The 15,171-nt window shown below is 41.1% G+C and overlaps 1 protein-coding gene across 1 annotated transcript; it reads left to right on the plus strand.

Moving 5' to 3' along the window:
* Window positions 1-839: 839 nt before the first annotated feature.
* On the plus strand, window positions 840-11,013 carry LOC137272877 (uncharacterized). The gene is made up of 8 exons (XM_067805291.1): window positions 840-1,153; window positions 3,801-3,902; window positions 4,538-4,716; window positions 4,962-5,837; window positions 6,910-8,370; window positions 8,839-8,978; window positions 9,602-9,720; window positions 10,384-11,013. The coding sequence occupies exons 1-8, from the start codon at window positions 922-924 to the stop codon at window positions 10,551-10,553; spliced, it is 3,279 nt and encodes a 1,092-aa protein (XP_067661392.1). The 5' UTR covers window positions 840-921; the 3' UTR covers window positions 10,554-11,013.
* The last annotated feature ends 4,158 nt before the right edge of the window (window positions 11,014-15,171 follow it).

Below are 15,171 nucleotides of genomic sequence, written 5' to 3' on the forward strand. Positions count from 1 at the left end.
TGACAGCATCTGCGTCGTGATATCTTTACAAATATATACAACAATCAGTTACTAAAATGTTATGGATGTTAAGTGGCGCAAACATTACATACACCATAATTATATGTATAGGTGTGGCTCCTCAACAGGCACACGTGTGCACCTGACCTTATAAATATTACTCTGAGTTGGTTTCTTGTTTTGATTATGACCAAGGCTTCATTGAGTATTATATGTTTGTTAGTCCGATTTTGAGCCAAACGGACAATACCTCATGATATATGTAAAGATCCACGGCTGGTGTAACCCACTGTGACAAGGCTTGGACTAGCGATAGAAGCGTCATAAAATCCCATCCCAAGTTGATTAGAACGTTGCGCAAAGAAGAACTCAGCAATATTTCAGCTACGTGGCAGCAGTTTGTAAATAGTCTGGACCAGACAATCCAGTGATTAACATCTTGAGAATCAGTTGTTGAATCAGTCTTACCGTCCTGTTCCCTTTAGTCGACAACCACATGTATCTGAGGACCAATTCGAACTGATTTCCACGGGTATTCACTTGCTTGAATTTAAATGTCATTGCTAGAAGAACCGGTAACAGTGACCATTGCCCGGGAAATTAAATAAATTGTATAAACAGTCCTTACATCAACCGTTGTTTGGAAAGGACAAACAAGGGCAAGGAAACACAGCACCACACTTAGGCTATGTTCCAGTGGGTTTTCCTGTTTAAACACACTATAACAGTCATACACGTTTCACACACGCAGGTGAATTGTTCACCTGAATCCTTCCATTCAGGCGTGGAGACTCGTCACCCAACCTATTTTACTTCCTTGAATACAATCAGTTAACCGCATGTTATGCTGCAGGCGTATCTACCGACAAGGCGGTATTTTGTCACGTCGTGCGTTGACGATCGTCTTCCTGTCGCCCTAAAATGAGTCGTGTTTGGCAAATACTGAATTTCCTTGCATCTGTACATGTGGTGATGTCTTTGGATTTCGAAGTGAAAATGCCCGGAGATTTTATCCTGGGTGGACTATTTCGAGTCCAGAGTGTCCGGGCGGATTGTCGAGCGATGAGCACAGAATCCATGCAGTTGTATGAAGCAGCCAGATGGTTCTTCAGGCGCCTGAACGATGGAAACTATATTCCTGGAAAAAAGTTTGGTGAGTGTTGTGCATTATATTTACGGCTCCCGTCCAAACACTGTAACTCATTTTAGAAGTCCTATCTCCACATGCAAGTGGCTTTTGACATATAGCCTTGTTCATTACGCATTGTTTATGGGTACCTGGTGGGATGAGATGGTAGTCTACCTGTACAGTTGCAAGTGCTTCAGTCAATAAAAGTCGTTTATTCGCCTCCTGGGTAGCCTAGTGGTTATAGCGTTTGCTCGTCATCCGAGTTCCACGTCTCCCATGTGTAAAATATGTGAAGGCCATTTCTGGTGTCTCCCGTCGTGGTTTTGCGGCGTAAAACAACACTCACACAGTTTTCAGCCGGGGGCTCAGAACTGCATTCCGTCATTTAAGCTTCAATAAGATATCAAGTTAACATATTATGACAACCTCTCGACGAATGTTTCTGTAGAGAATGTCTGAGGATATATTTTCTGCAAAATCAGTAAATGATTAATCACAAATTACTATTCAAATACATATAGTTTCATAATGTTCAGATCACATTTTGCAAGATAACAGCCACTGAATTCCACAATAAGGGACAATCTCGCGTTCTGGTATTTTCACGACAAACAAGCAAAAATCGCGATAGTATGCAAGACATTTCGAATTTCTTATGTATGTAATATGTTATCTCAAAATCGAAATACCCCGATTTGTCACAAGACATGATTAATCTTAAAAACGCTATTTGGAGCCGTTTTACAAAAAAAAGACACGTATTTGTGGTTGAAATAATTGTGTTTATTGGAACCAAACATTTTGCTGACAGTCTGGTCGAGACTTGCATCCTTGAAACAAAAACAATCGCCAGGACAGGATGAAACCTTTCAAAGAAATCATCTCACTTACTTCTGTGGTGACGACCCGTGAAGGTCCCGGGGTAGAATAGGCCTTCAGCAACCCATGCTTGCCATAAAAGGCGACTGTGCTTGTCGTAAGAGGCGACTAACGGGATCGGGTGGTCAGACTCACTGACTTGGTTGACACATGTCATCGGTTCCCAATTGCGCAGATCGATGCTCATGTTGTTGATCACTGGAATGTCTGGTCCAGACTCGATTATTTACAGACCGCCGCCATATGGCTGGAATATTGCTGAGTGCGGCGTAAAACTAAACTCACTCACTCACTTCTTTGGTGACGATGTTCGGGTTTTAGGAAATATTCCACGATTTAAAACTTCGTTTAGTCAAATTGCAGTATATGAAATTGTATATCTTAAGCCGATTAAGCCATATTCACCTATTTGTCAAAGGGACACACTATCTCGTTCAGCTCCATGTGTAAAACCAATAACAGTTACAATATAGACTGTATGCATTGTAGCCATACTAGCAACCCAGCACTTGGATCTCGTACAGCTTTGTTCTTGTTATTGGCTCTTGACACGCGAAGTCAACAAAGGTGGCCTGTAAAATGAGGATAACATGTTATAACTTCCGTGTTCCTTCAATAACAGGAAAATGTGAACTTTTTCTCAGGGGATAAAAGTTGATACTGATATTGCTACTAAATAGTTTATAGGTCAAAACAGCAAAGGTTAGATGTCATCGATACAGTTAACCGGTGGCCATGATCCATGGCATAGAGGCCACAGATCAGGTTACACCCGTGAAGATCCAGGTTACATTTCTTCAGTTGGTCGACGTATGTAATCGTATTGCAATCGATATATATGTTGTTGATCATTGCATTGTTTGGTCTAGATATGATTTCTTACAGCCTGTCGCCACATAGTTGACTGCGGCGTTAAACTACAAACCAACAAATTATAGAAATTGTGTGGCGAATGGTCTCTACAGATTGACTCCAGACAGTTTCGGCACATCGCAGACAAATGCTTTTTTTTAAACATGCCGCTGATCAGATTGCAGTGTGTTGGTGCCCTGTAGGATTGTAATGTATCTAACCACTCACAGACAGCGTTTACTGTAAACTCACCACGGAGTCTCTAATAAATGTCCGAATACACCCAGAACCATTGCCCAGAATTAATAAGAAATACTCCAGCTTTTTGCGTCTTCATTGCTCAAATGCTTGAGCCAATAAAAACCCAAAACAACAACAACAGCAAAATATATAAAATAAAAAAACAAAGCGGTTAGCGTGTATGGGTTCGGCCATTTTAGATGACATTATATCGATAGTAACAGCCAACTCACATGGATCTTACGTTTGAACATCGGGTAGGGCCTAGCAGTCATATCACTACTGACGATTTGTGTTATGTACGAACTGGTATGACCAATGCTTGTCGGAAATGGGTGGTCAGACTCGCTGACCTGTCATCGTATCCTAATTGCATAGATCACTGGATTGTCGATTCCAGACCCAAGTATTTACAGACCATGTAGTTTGGACACTGCGGAGCATGGAGTAAACCTGAAATATCTCACTCACTCACTCCTTATTAATTCACGACAGGCAATGGGATAGTGATTAAAGCGTTCGCTTGGCACGTAGGAGACCCGGTTTCGATTCTCCACATGGGTACAATGTGTTAAGCCCATTTCCTGTGTCACCCGCCGTGATATTGCTGGAATATTGCTAAAGCCGTGTAAAACCACTCTCACTCACTATTATTTTATTATATCTAGAAATAAAAATTACATATCGTTGTTGATTCCAGGTTTCCATGCATTCAACACAAATGGACACCCCGCACAGGCGGTGAACCAGACGCTGCGTATGCTGAGAGTTTACAACAATGAATCAACCGATCATCTATATGGTATCACTTCACTGCTTTAATAAAATGTACTCCCTGAACTTACACAGCTGCAATAGTTATTAATACAGAATTCCCTAATGATCATAAGAGATGGTAGGATAGGCCAGTAGGTAAAGCGTCACCCCGAGAAGGGGAGTAGAACAATGCTCATTCAGTTATAATGGTTCTCCTAGTCATGAAGTAATGATGATAATAAAGCAGCTAGTTATTGCTGGCCTGGCAGTGACAACACCTGTTGAAGGTATTTTCCCTGGTACCTGTACACCTGTTGTCTTTAAATTTCAACTCACTCACTAATCTGTTGGCACCTGATTTACACATCAGCGCTTTTGATAAATTCTGTGTCACCCGGGATCCTGATGATGTTACGTGTGACTGTCTTCCTAGTTTTCTAAATATTGATGGTGCTACCACTATAGCTGATCGATCAGTGAAGACCCGACGTTTCATTGGTATCCAGCAACCATGCATATCGTAATGTGTGAAAACAATTTTTTGTGTCTCCTTTCGTGATATTGCTAAAGTTTTGCTAAACTGGAATGAAACCAAATTCACTCACTCACTCATGAACAAACACTAAACACGCTTCCTCTTCAAGGCTAATGCGGTTCATCTGAGGTTTAAACACTTTGTAGGCGTATTGGGGCCAGAGACTAGTGGTGAGACTGAATCAGTTTCAAGTCTGCTGAGTTCCCTTCCGGAGGAGGATCGTCTGCTGCAGATCAGCTATTCCGCCACAGCCGCCATCCTCTCTGACAAGAGTATCTACAAAAACCTGTACCGGGTCATAGAAACGGATGATGTACAAGTAGAGGTAAAATATCCAACATTAATGGACGAACACATCAACGTGCCATCAACAGGCATACAATATGTACCAGTTAAATATAAGATAATGATTTACGTCTTCATACAAATTACACTTTCGTACATTTGCAGGTGAATCAGAATCCAAAAACGGTGTTCAATTCCTCACATGTGTACAATGTGTGAGCTCCATTTCTCGTTTTCCCAACCGTGCTATTGCTGTAATATAGCTAATTATTCTATTATTTAAAGGTTATCCTTCAACTAATGGTGTCCCTTCAATGGAACTACATAGCGATTGTATATGAGAAGGACGTTTACGGAGAAACAGGCGCAAAAGCTTTGAAAGAAAAAGCAGAGAAACTAAAAATATGTGTCCAGGTCTTCATGGGAATCGACGCAGGTGTTGGCACGGAGGATCTACGACGGAGAGTTAATGACATCCGTGAAATGCTGGAACCATCTGAAGGGAGCACGGTGATCGGTATGGTGTTTATGGGCCAGCGAGACACTGCCAGGAACCTGTTAGACTTCCTTAGAATTAAACTGCCAAAGTTTCAAATAATCTTCACAGAGTCCCTGTCGCTGAACATTGAACGTGTAAAGAGAGACAATTCGTTGTATGCCCCAGCTAAAGGACTTCTCACAACTAGCCCACCTTATGAAGATGCTGAAAGGTTCCGAGAATACTGGAGTGAACTCCACTGCAACCACACGTTGAGGACACAACAAGAAGAAAATAATAACTGGCTGGAAACTTATTTTCAGTGTAATCCGGAAAAACTATCTAATTCACCGGGGCAGTGTGACGTCAACAAGGATGCTTTACCCTTATCTGTACACTACCTTCTCCTAGCTTCAGCAGCATTCGCTAAAACTATGAAGACGGCGGCGAACGAATTATATTCTGGTACATACATTGATGATTTAAGACGTAGAGTGTTTGACAAAATCTCCAATCTCACCGTTGATTGCTCAACTGATTTCAAAGAAGAGCTCCGGCCATACAACGCGAGATTTAATTTTAAAGATGGGGAAATTCATCATATTAACGACGGCAACATCTCTACATACAACGTGTACAACTTACAGGCGTGCAACAGTACGCATGACTTCTGTTTCCGCCAGGTAATTACTTAAAACATTCACTGGAAATGGTCATAGTTTTCTAGTTACAGTTTGCCAAATACACCGTGATAGATGAGCTTGTTTGGGCTTAGGAATTCGGGAGTCGGGAATAGGGGTGGTGTAGTTTTATTGAAAAAATAAATTGTGTCTTACATGTTTGAAATTAATGGCAATAGTTTTAAAACAATGGATATTTTCTGCCAGTGGATTATATATTGCTGCCCGGTGTTATTGTTTTTATCCTTGTTAAAGAATGTTTAGGATCATAGTTATAGCTGAAACAACGTCACCTTTCACAAACCGCTGCCATTACTCGGTTCCTCCACTGATCATTTGTCGTCCAGTTCCTTCATCACTTTCAGATATGCTATTTTCCTGGAGTGGGAGTGGTTGTCTCTGTCATTTAAAGTTTCGCTCGTTAGAGGTACCAGAGCGCCATCTTGCTTTGAGTTGGATCATATCTTTAGTGAAACCGTCAAACACGTCGTAAGCTCCCAACGTCAGCCAGTGACAACATGCATTCACGAAGCAGCACCTAGTAGCGGTTGTATCTGTTCGAGAGTTTGCAGGGACCTCTGCCTGCATCAGCTTATGTATTTGTAGCAAATGTACTAGGGGTGAAAGTGCAAAGACATGGGGAGCGTCTCGCAGGTGTAGCTTGGTTGTGTAAGACCCGACAAGGTTATTGTCTATCTGTCTTCCAGAACAAGTGTCATTCGGGCTTTGAATGGTGCTCCCCTTGTGCACACCATGTCTCTCTAATCACAGTGGTGCATATTTTGCACAGTGATCAAGATCAGATGCCAATGCTTTGCCTGTGGGTATCCAGGACGCCTCTACTGCTACATCCAGCGCTGTGTCTTCGCTGTCGTTGATGCTGAAATTCCATTTCCATGGCAGAAGCCTGGGCAGCGTAACAACCATGCAAAACATTTCTTTCAGACATTCCAGCGTCTTTATATTTGTAATACACTTACCGCATAGTGCGATGGTGTGAAAAGATAATACCGTGTTAGAGTAAAAATAATTTCTCTGTGTAGATTGATTCTATGTGTGTTGTTATCTGTTTTAGGTTGGGACCTTCGTAAACAGAACACTCGAACTGATGAAATCTACCCTAAAATATTTCTGCAACAACACTGAAATGCATGGATTTGTACAAGCACAGTGTAAATTGGGGGCAACGTGCAGATCTTGTGTTTCAAATAATAGTGGTGTAGGACACATTCTACATCTGCCAGGGGACTTCTATCTCGTTGGACTTGTTCCTGTACATAACAAGGGACAATCGCCTCACATCTGTGGTGAGTTACGAACCGGCCTGAGTGTTGACATTGTAGAATCCATTGTGTATGCAGTCAAAGCAATCAACGAGAAAAGGGGAATATTTAGATCCATTCTCGGAACCAAAACACTGGGACTTGTCATGATGGACACGTGTGCCACCCCGTACCTGACTTTTGAGAGGCTGATCAAACTCAGCAGTGGCAAGGTTCAACTTGATCCGTCAACTGCCAGTTCTCAAATAAGAAACAACATTATAGGATACGTTGGTCCCTATATGAGTTCAGTCAGCGTTCCAGTCTCTACAGTCATGACAGAAATTGACAAGATCTACATTTCGTATTCCTCAACATCCTCAACCCTTAGCAACAGGCAACGTTTCCCACATTTCATGAGAACGTGTTCCCCTGACTACAAACAGGCCGCTGCCATCATGGAACTAGCCAGAAAACTGGGCTCTAAGTATGTCCAGATCATCCACACGGATGAAGAATATGGAAAGGCGGGAAATAAGGCTCTTTTGGAGGCTGGTAAAAAACACGGGGTATGTGTTGCTCAATCGATTAGTGTGAAAAATTCAGACAAGAGAGGTGATCAGTTAGGTCATGTTTCTTCTTTAAGAAAGTACCCCCAAGCAAAAGTCGTCATCATATTTGTTTTATCCCACGTGACACCGGTGCTGATGAGTGTTCTTGATGTAGAAAGTAAACCTGGAGAATTTGCTTTTATTGGTGGCGAGAACTGGTCAAAGAGAGAGGCAGTGTTGGCGAATACCAGGCAACTGACTGGTAGTTTGACACTTGCTCAGCTGCTTCCTAAGAATGACGACTATGAAAAATACTACATGGATATTGATGTCGAACAATCTAAGAATCCTTGGCTTCGCGAGTACCTCGAAGCTAAATCGAAATGCCATTATCCAATGAGTTTCAACAAACAACACACGACACAATGTACACCGGATATAATTTCACGACATCTTGAATCTGATCTTTGGGTACCATTTGCAATCAATGCCGCATTTTCTCTTGTTCTGGGCTTTAACAAGTCAGTGGTTTCTTCCTGTGGAGGGTTTGTACTTTGTGACAAATTTAAAACTGCAAATCTGAAGGAGAATGTGAAGAACGTAACCTTAGACATTTATAATGCAGGGACAGAAGTGCGTGTCTTCGACGAAAACGGAGAAGGACGAGTAGGATACACAATATTCCAGGTGATAAAAGAAAACAATCAACTTTCTTATAAGAAGGTAATATTTCAAGTTATTCTCTCTTTAACGCACAGAGAACACACATATACAGAGTTTTCTTGTACAAAACTCCGATTAATGCATCGTTATTCACACTATGTGTTATTCAAATCGAAATAAAACCGAGCCCTCTAATAATGAATTGCAAAAGAAACGAGAATACTATAATATTTTGGAATTACATTAAACAAGATACAAGTAAATGCGAAGTAGATGCAATGTGTGTTCTATATTCAGATACCCATTGCTGTGCTTTATTATGATCGAAAACCATAGGTCTGTGACGTCGGTTTTTTTCTTTGTCACTTTTCATATGCAATGTCACTTTTCTTTATTCAACACTTTAGCATATGTTTTGTGTTTCTTTCCGAAGTGAGTATATATATCGCCGTTTTTCAACGCCTTCATTTTTCCTGTATGCATTCGTTAATAAGAATTACATGTAAGCTGACTGATCTTTTATATCAGGTTGGATTTGCATCAGCAGGAGGATTTGACCTTGACACACCTGCCTCTACCTTAACAAAGGATGGGGGATTTGAATCCCAGTGCCAGAAAGAAGTTGATTGCAACATTTGCAATGAACAACTTCGTATCACAGAATACCCGTGAATATTTTTTACCATTTATTCTGTGCTTGGAATTATCATGCAGATTTCCTATATATTGCATAACCAATATCATGTCTATAAACCGGAAGTGAAAATTCTTTCCTATTGATGCAGAAATGTGATAGATATTTCTTTTTGTAAACACACCCTTCGTATGTCATAAACTTCCACAAATCTTATTTCTGTATTAATGTAGCTAGATCAAATAAAGTATTTGATTGCCGGACATATGCCACAGTATTAGTTCTGCTCAGGAAACTGCCCTTGAAGATCTGGGTTAGAATTGATCTTCAGGATCCCATGCTTGTCGTAAGAGATGACTAAAGCGATCAGTTGAATTGGTTGACACATGTCATTCTGTCACAATTGCGTAGATCGATGCCCATGTTGTTGATCACTAGATTATCTGGACCAGAATCGATTACTTACAGACCGTCGTGATTTAACCGGAATAAACCTAAACCCACTCACTCTTTTTTGTGAAAGATATTTATTGATCAACGTGGCTTATGAAATCATGTGTGTTACACACACACACACACACACACACACACACACACACACACACACACACACACAATGTTGACTGCCATTTAACAAATCCATATTGTCATTATCAGGTCCGACTGGCAAATGAACATCCCATTAATATCAACTGTGAGTGTTTTGGCCGCATGCATCTTAATTTTGACATGTTGCATTGTCAAGACACGTCGACGGGCAAAGGTGCTTAAAGAAGGTAATTATGATCTAAAAATGGAAATGTCACCGGGTGTATCAAAAGATGTTTACATATTCCTGAACAGTTAGATTTATATTCAAATGATGGTTAACTGTCTATGAAATCTGATAAAAAGATCTATGCCACTGTGATCTCACATAATTTTGCTTTCATAATTCAGAAGTGTTCTGGATCCGTGAAGGCCGGGGTCATCAGTAACCCATGGCTTTTTCAAGCTCGATTATTTTGAGACAGCCTCCCTATAGCCGGAATACTGCTCAGTGCGGCGTCAAACAACAACCAATCAAATGTGTTCTGATGTATTTGTGTATACATATAATAACAGTGTATGGCCTATGGACACTTCAGCGCCAAAAGTTGACCAATCCGGTGATCGACATGACGTGCGCCCACCAAGTCAGCGAGCATCACCACCTTAGCCCGTTACTAGCGTCTTAAGACAAACATGAGTTGCTGAAGATCAGTTCTAACCCAGAAACAGATTCTATTTGGTTTAAAGAGCAAAGTGCTAAAGAGCTAGTAATGAATTACTCATGACACCAGGTGTTTGCGGAAAAGGGTACGGGAAAACGTCTTGGCGGCTGGACGAAGACCTTAAGTCTAACACTGCACCGTCTGTTACTGTGACACTAGAGATAACAATGGTTTCGTTTGTTACAGATCACTACGTAACCATAAACCAGGATAACCGACAACCTGGCTGTTCCTACCAGGGCCTTAGTATCACACAATCCAGTGATTATCTCACGGCCAGACATATGGATGACATTGCCATGAAGCCTTTTGACGATGGGGCCACTGAATCAATGGATAGGTTGGAGCACATGTAGCTTGTGTCATTCCTCAACATGTGAAATTGGTGATTCCTAAACATATCTCTGCTGACGTCAGAAAAATCTAACATGCGTTGGTTTAGTGACATACCAGCTGATCGGGTCGCCAAGTATGCTCAGCCAAGATGTATTAGGAATGCATGTTCTAACGAGCTGTGAACACCATCCACAAAGTCTATGTTGGATATAGCTCCTGTCATCTGTTATAGTCTTGGATATAACGTGTATACACATATATATGCTATATGTTTTATATATTACTTTACATGAGTCATATAAGCATCTGTTTCACATTGTTTTCACAGTCATTTATTTGTAGGGTTTGGTAGCCTTTTCTGTGGTTTGGTAGTGTACGTTTTTTACGCCAAAGACCCCATGGGTAAAATATGTGAAGACTTTTTTGTGTCTCTGATATTGGTGGAATGTTGCTGAAAAATAAAGCCCAATCTCATTCACAGTAACGTATTTAATGATTTGTGACGCCGTGTTTTCCATTTGTCGCTCACTTTTTGTGTTCATTTTGCAAAGCTTTCCTCACTGTTCAATGATACGCATGGAGCCTTGAATTGCTTTATTCGTCCTGCCACTCACTCACTCACTTACTCACTCATCAGGTGACGAAGGAGCAACCACTGTCATTCACAATATAGAAGAATCAATAGATCTTGCTTTTCTTATGTTGACATATCATTTTTCAAGAATATTATTGTTTTCCTCCCTATGTGACTAATAGTGCCGATGATTTGCAATTTCTAATTCACTCATCATACGTTTGCCTTGAACATCTACTATCGCACTAGCTTAGTCCAGCGTATGACAACATTCTGCGCCGTCCACCTTTTACTGACTAATTTATAGTTCCGGTTCACATGTTGTTCAAAATTGTTGCGGGCTGTGAGATAACCTAGTAGTTAAAGCGTCCGTTCATCACGCCGGAGCCCCGGGTTCGATTCCCAACATGTACAATGTTAGAAGCCCATTTTTGGTGTCCCCGCCGTGATATTGCTGTAATATTGCTAAAAGCGGCGTAAAACCATACTCACTCACCCAAAATGGTTGCACCAGAAGGAGGTATGGCAAATCATACCGAAGCTAAAATATACAGATCTTTTTACAGTTCATGTATATCGTAGCGTTGTGTGTAAATAGTTAAAGTTTTGTTTGCAAGCTTCTATTTAGCCTGTTCAACTTTTCAAACACTCCGAAAAGTTGACATATGAAATAAACGGACATAACATGTGATGGTGCTAATCAGAGGTAAACGTGTTCAAGGAAAATGTTTATGTTATATAGTTGAGATTATACCTGGTGGCATTATGTATCTCTGCGCACTGACACCGTGAAGAAGAAGAAGTCAAACTATTGACTGATTTTCCCTCTGATGGTTTTTAAAATACTTTGGCCAGGGGGATGTTATCTGAAACGTACATTACACCATACAAGGTACAAAGTCTGAGGACTGGATGGAGTCTTTTCAGCATTATTTATTTGATTTGTTTGATCTGTTTTGCAAACATTAAAAGGAGTGAGTGAGTTTAGTTTTACGCCGCACTCAGCCAAACCCCATGTATATGGCGGCGGTCTGTAAATAATCGAGTCTGGACCAGGCAATCCAGTGATCACTAGCATGAGCATCGATCTCCGCAATTGGGAACCGATGACATGTGCGAACCAAGACAGCGAGCCTGACCACCCGATCCCGCGTGTCGCCTCTTACGACAAGCATAGTCGCATTTTATGGCAAAGATGGGTTGCTGAAGGCCTTTCCTACCCCGGATCTTCACAGGTCACATTAAAAGGAAGGTTGGGGTAGCCCAGTGGGTAAAATGTTCGCTCGTCACACCGAACACTCGGGTTCGATTAGCTACACTGGGAAGTTGTGTGAAGCCCATGTCTGGTGTCCCCAGAAGCCATTGTGCTGAACTGTTACTAAAAGTGGGGTCAAACTAAAGTCACGTATCCCCTCGTCATGCATGAATTACGAAATGCAACACTCTGTTGAGTTTGTTTACCGTTTATTGTAAAACATGATTGCTTGAGATGGCTGATAGAGATGATAGTCGCTATTCAAGCAATATAACATCGAAGCCGGACTAGACAACCCCGTGACTTTTAATTAAGGTAGCATCTTGTTATGTTGGGTAATCTTCCTGGGGCAAATCACTCAAGTTGCACACCCTTTCCGGAAAACAGAGATTTACCATCTCTGTTGGTTTATTGTTTAACCCCAGACTCAGCAATATTGGAGCTATATTCAAGTAAATAATCAGGACAGGACAATTCAGTGATCAACAGCATGAGCATCGACCTATGCAATTGTTTTAGGATAATAAGTGTCAACGAAGTAAGTGAGCCTAACCACCCGATCCCGCTTATAGCCTTTAGCGACATGCATGGGTTGCTATTCTAACTCGTATCTCCACGAGTACCCAAGCTGTTAACTGACCAGCTGAGACTTGTAGGTGGCATAAACACCTAATTAGCCGGCCATTCGTGATTTCAACCCAAATTCTAACTCTCTAATAAAGAATGGCAGTTATACGAGGCGATATGAAGGGCCTCTTTGTCGTGAATCTATGGACACAATATCAATCACTGGATTGTCTGGTCCGGACTGGATCAATTACAGACTATCGCCCTACTGGTAAATTATTAGTCTGTGTCCACAACATACACACTGTAGTCAAACATATCCCAGGGTTTGTTTTCTCACTCAAACATAAATGCCAATAAAAGCACCATTCCATTACACCCGTCAGTAGTATGAACGTTAGCTTATTTGAAACGAACCGTAACCCTTTTGTTCAAGCACAGCTTGTATGTAAATTATCATTGTGAAATCGATACCTGGCATGAATATTCATATGCTGTCTATTGCTTGTGCTCACTTTGGATGTTGTTCACTGTAACTGTGTTCCACATCCTTGTTGATATCAAGGAAAACTTCGATTTTTAAAAAGCACGTTATTGTTTGATGCAACCAAAGAGGATTGACTTACCCGAACCCGGAAGAAAAATTATATGTCAACTTTGCCTCAATTTACTTCACGTCGTGGTTAGAGGATTGATATTGTCCCGGGCACTGGGGTTCTGCAGGAACTATCTTTAACAGGTATGTCACATACAGATAGCGTAGCTGACTCCAAATTACATGTTTTACCAAGCTGTGACCTGTGGAGCGGGTTAGAATTGGTCTTCAGTAACCAATGCATGTTGTAAGAGGCGACTGAAGGGATCGGTCGTCAGACTTGCTGACTTGCTTAACGCACGTAAACGTATCCCAAATGCGTAAATCGATACTTAGGAAATCAATCACTGGAGATGTCCAGGATTATTAAACACCAGAATCTGGTCCGGAATCGATTGTTTACTCATACAGATTGGTTATTTAATTGCAGCGTTAAACAACAACCAAATCCATTAGTGACTGCTTTTGTAACTGCAGGGGTCAACATTTGTGATATAAGATAACGCTGATGTTGTGTTTAATAGTATATAGTAGATTACCAACTGACATGCATTCATTAGTCTTTTCTTTTAATATTTAAATTAAATTTTGTTTTGATTATTTTTCTTGAAAAATCTCTGAACAGAAGTTCTTCGGCTTTTCGTGCGTGCCAGGTATACGTTATTGTCACATCGGCAGGATCGATTGCACGACTGTCTGACCATGAGTTCATCGGGATATATTCATGTACACAAAGCGATACCATGAGTTCAACAGTATATAATCATATACACAAAGGTGATATGTTTCTGTAAATGTACCCTTCAGCAACCCATGCTTGCCATAAAAGGCGAGTATTCTTGTCGTAAGAGGCGACTAACGGGATCGGGTGGTCAGGTTCGCTGACTTGGTTGACACATGTCATCGGTTCCCAATTGCGCAGATCGATGCTCATGTTGTTGATCACTGGATTGTCTGGTCCAGACTCGATTATTTACAGACCGCCGCCATATAGCTGGAATATTGCTGAGTGCAGCGTAAAACTAAACTCACTCACTCACTGTAAATGTACAGGACGGCGAAAAGCAGGAGACAATTGCTATCCCACAATCGAGGTGTCTATGAAAATGGCTGCTTCTAAAATTTGTGATGCCTTTGAATGGAAAAGATACCACAAGTTAATATACCGTGCTATTTATCAAGGCGTGCCCTGAATTATCATGCATGTAAATTAATGTTGTCTTCTTTTTTATGCTCAAAGTAATCGATGAAGTAGGAAGAAGTTAATGTCTTAATAATCAGTGTGAATTTAAATGAGCCTTGGTGGGCAGTTGGGTAACTCAATTCCTCGAAAACCCGGGTTTGATTGTTCACATCTATACAATAAGTCACAATGTGCTAAGTCCATTTATGGTGTTCACCGCCGGGATATTGCTGGAATGGTGTTAAAATCGTCTTACTTACTTACTCTCTCACTCCACCATCTACTCACACCAACCACCCAGCAACCCAAACACCAAATCACCAGACAATGACACAATGTTTAATAGAGTTCTCAGGTATCTGAAATCAACTAAACCAGATACTGCTTGAACAATAGCATTTAGAAACATTGTGTTATATCTTTGCCCGGTGACAAGATGGATGTCTTTTTCAGAGCTGACCACG

The sequence above is a fragment of the Haliotis asinina genome, chromosome 2, assembly GCF_037392515.1.
Source record: "Haliotis asinina isolate JCU_RB_2024 chromosome 2, JCU_Hal_asi_v2, whole genome shotgun sequence".
Classification (NCBI taxonomy): Eukaryota; Metazoa; Mollusca; class Gastropoda; order Lepetellida; family Haliotidae; genus Haliotis; species Haliotis asinina.

Excerpts from the sequence above, each read along its gene's own strand:
- LOC137272877 (XM_067805291.1), top strand. The coding sequence starts at position 922 with ATGAGTCGTGTTTGGCAAATACTGAATTTCCTTGCATCTGTACATGTG. Across the intron at positions 3,903-4,537 it reads ATCAACCGATCATCTATATG|GCGTATTGGGGCCAGAGACT; the intron begins GTATCACTTCAC and ends AACACTTTGTAG. Across the intron at positions 8,371-8,838 it reads ATCAACTTTCTTATAAGAAG|GTTGGATTTGCATCAGCAGG; the intron begins GTAATATTTCAA and ends CTTTTATATCAG.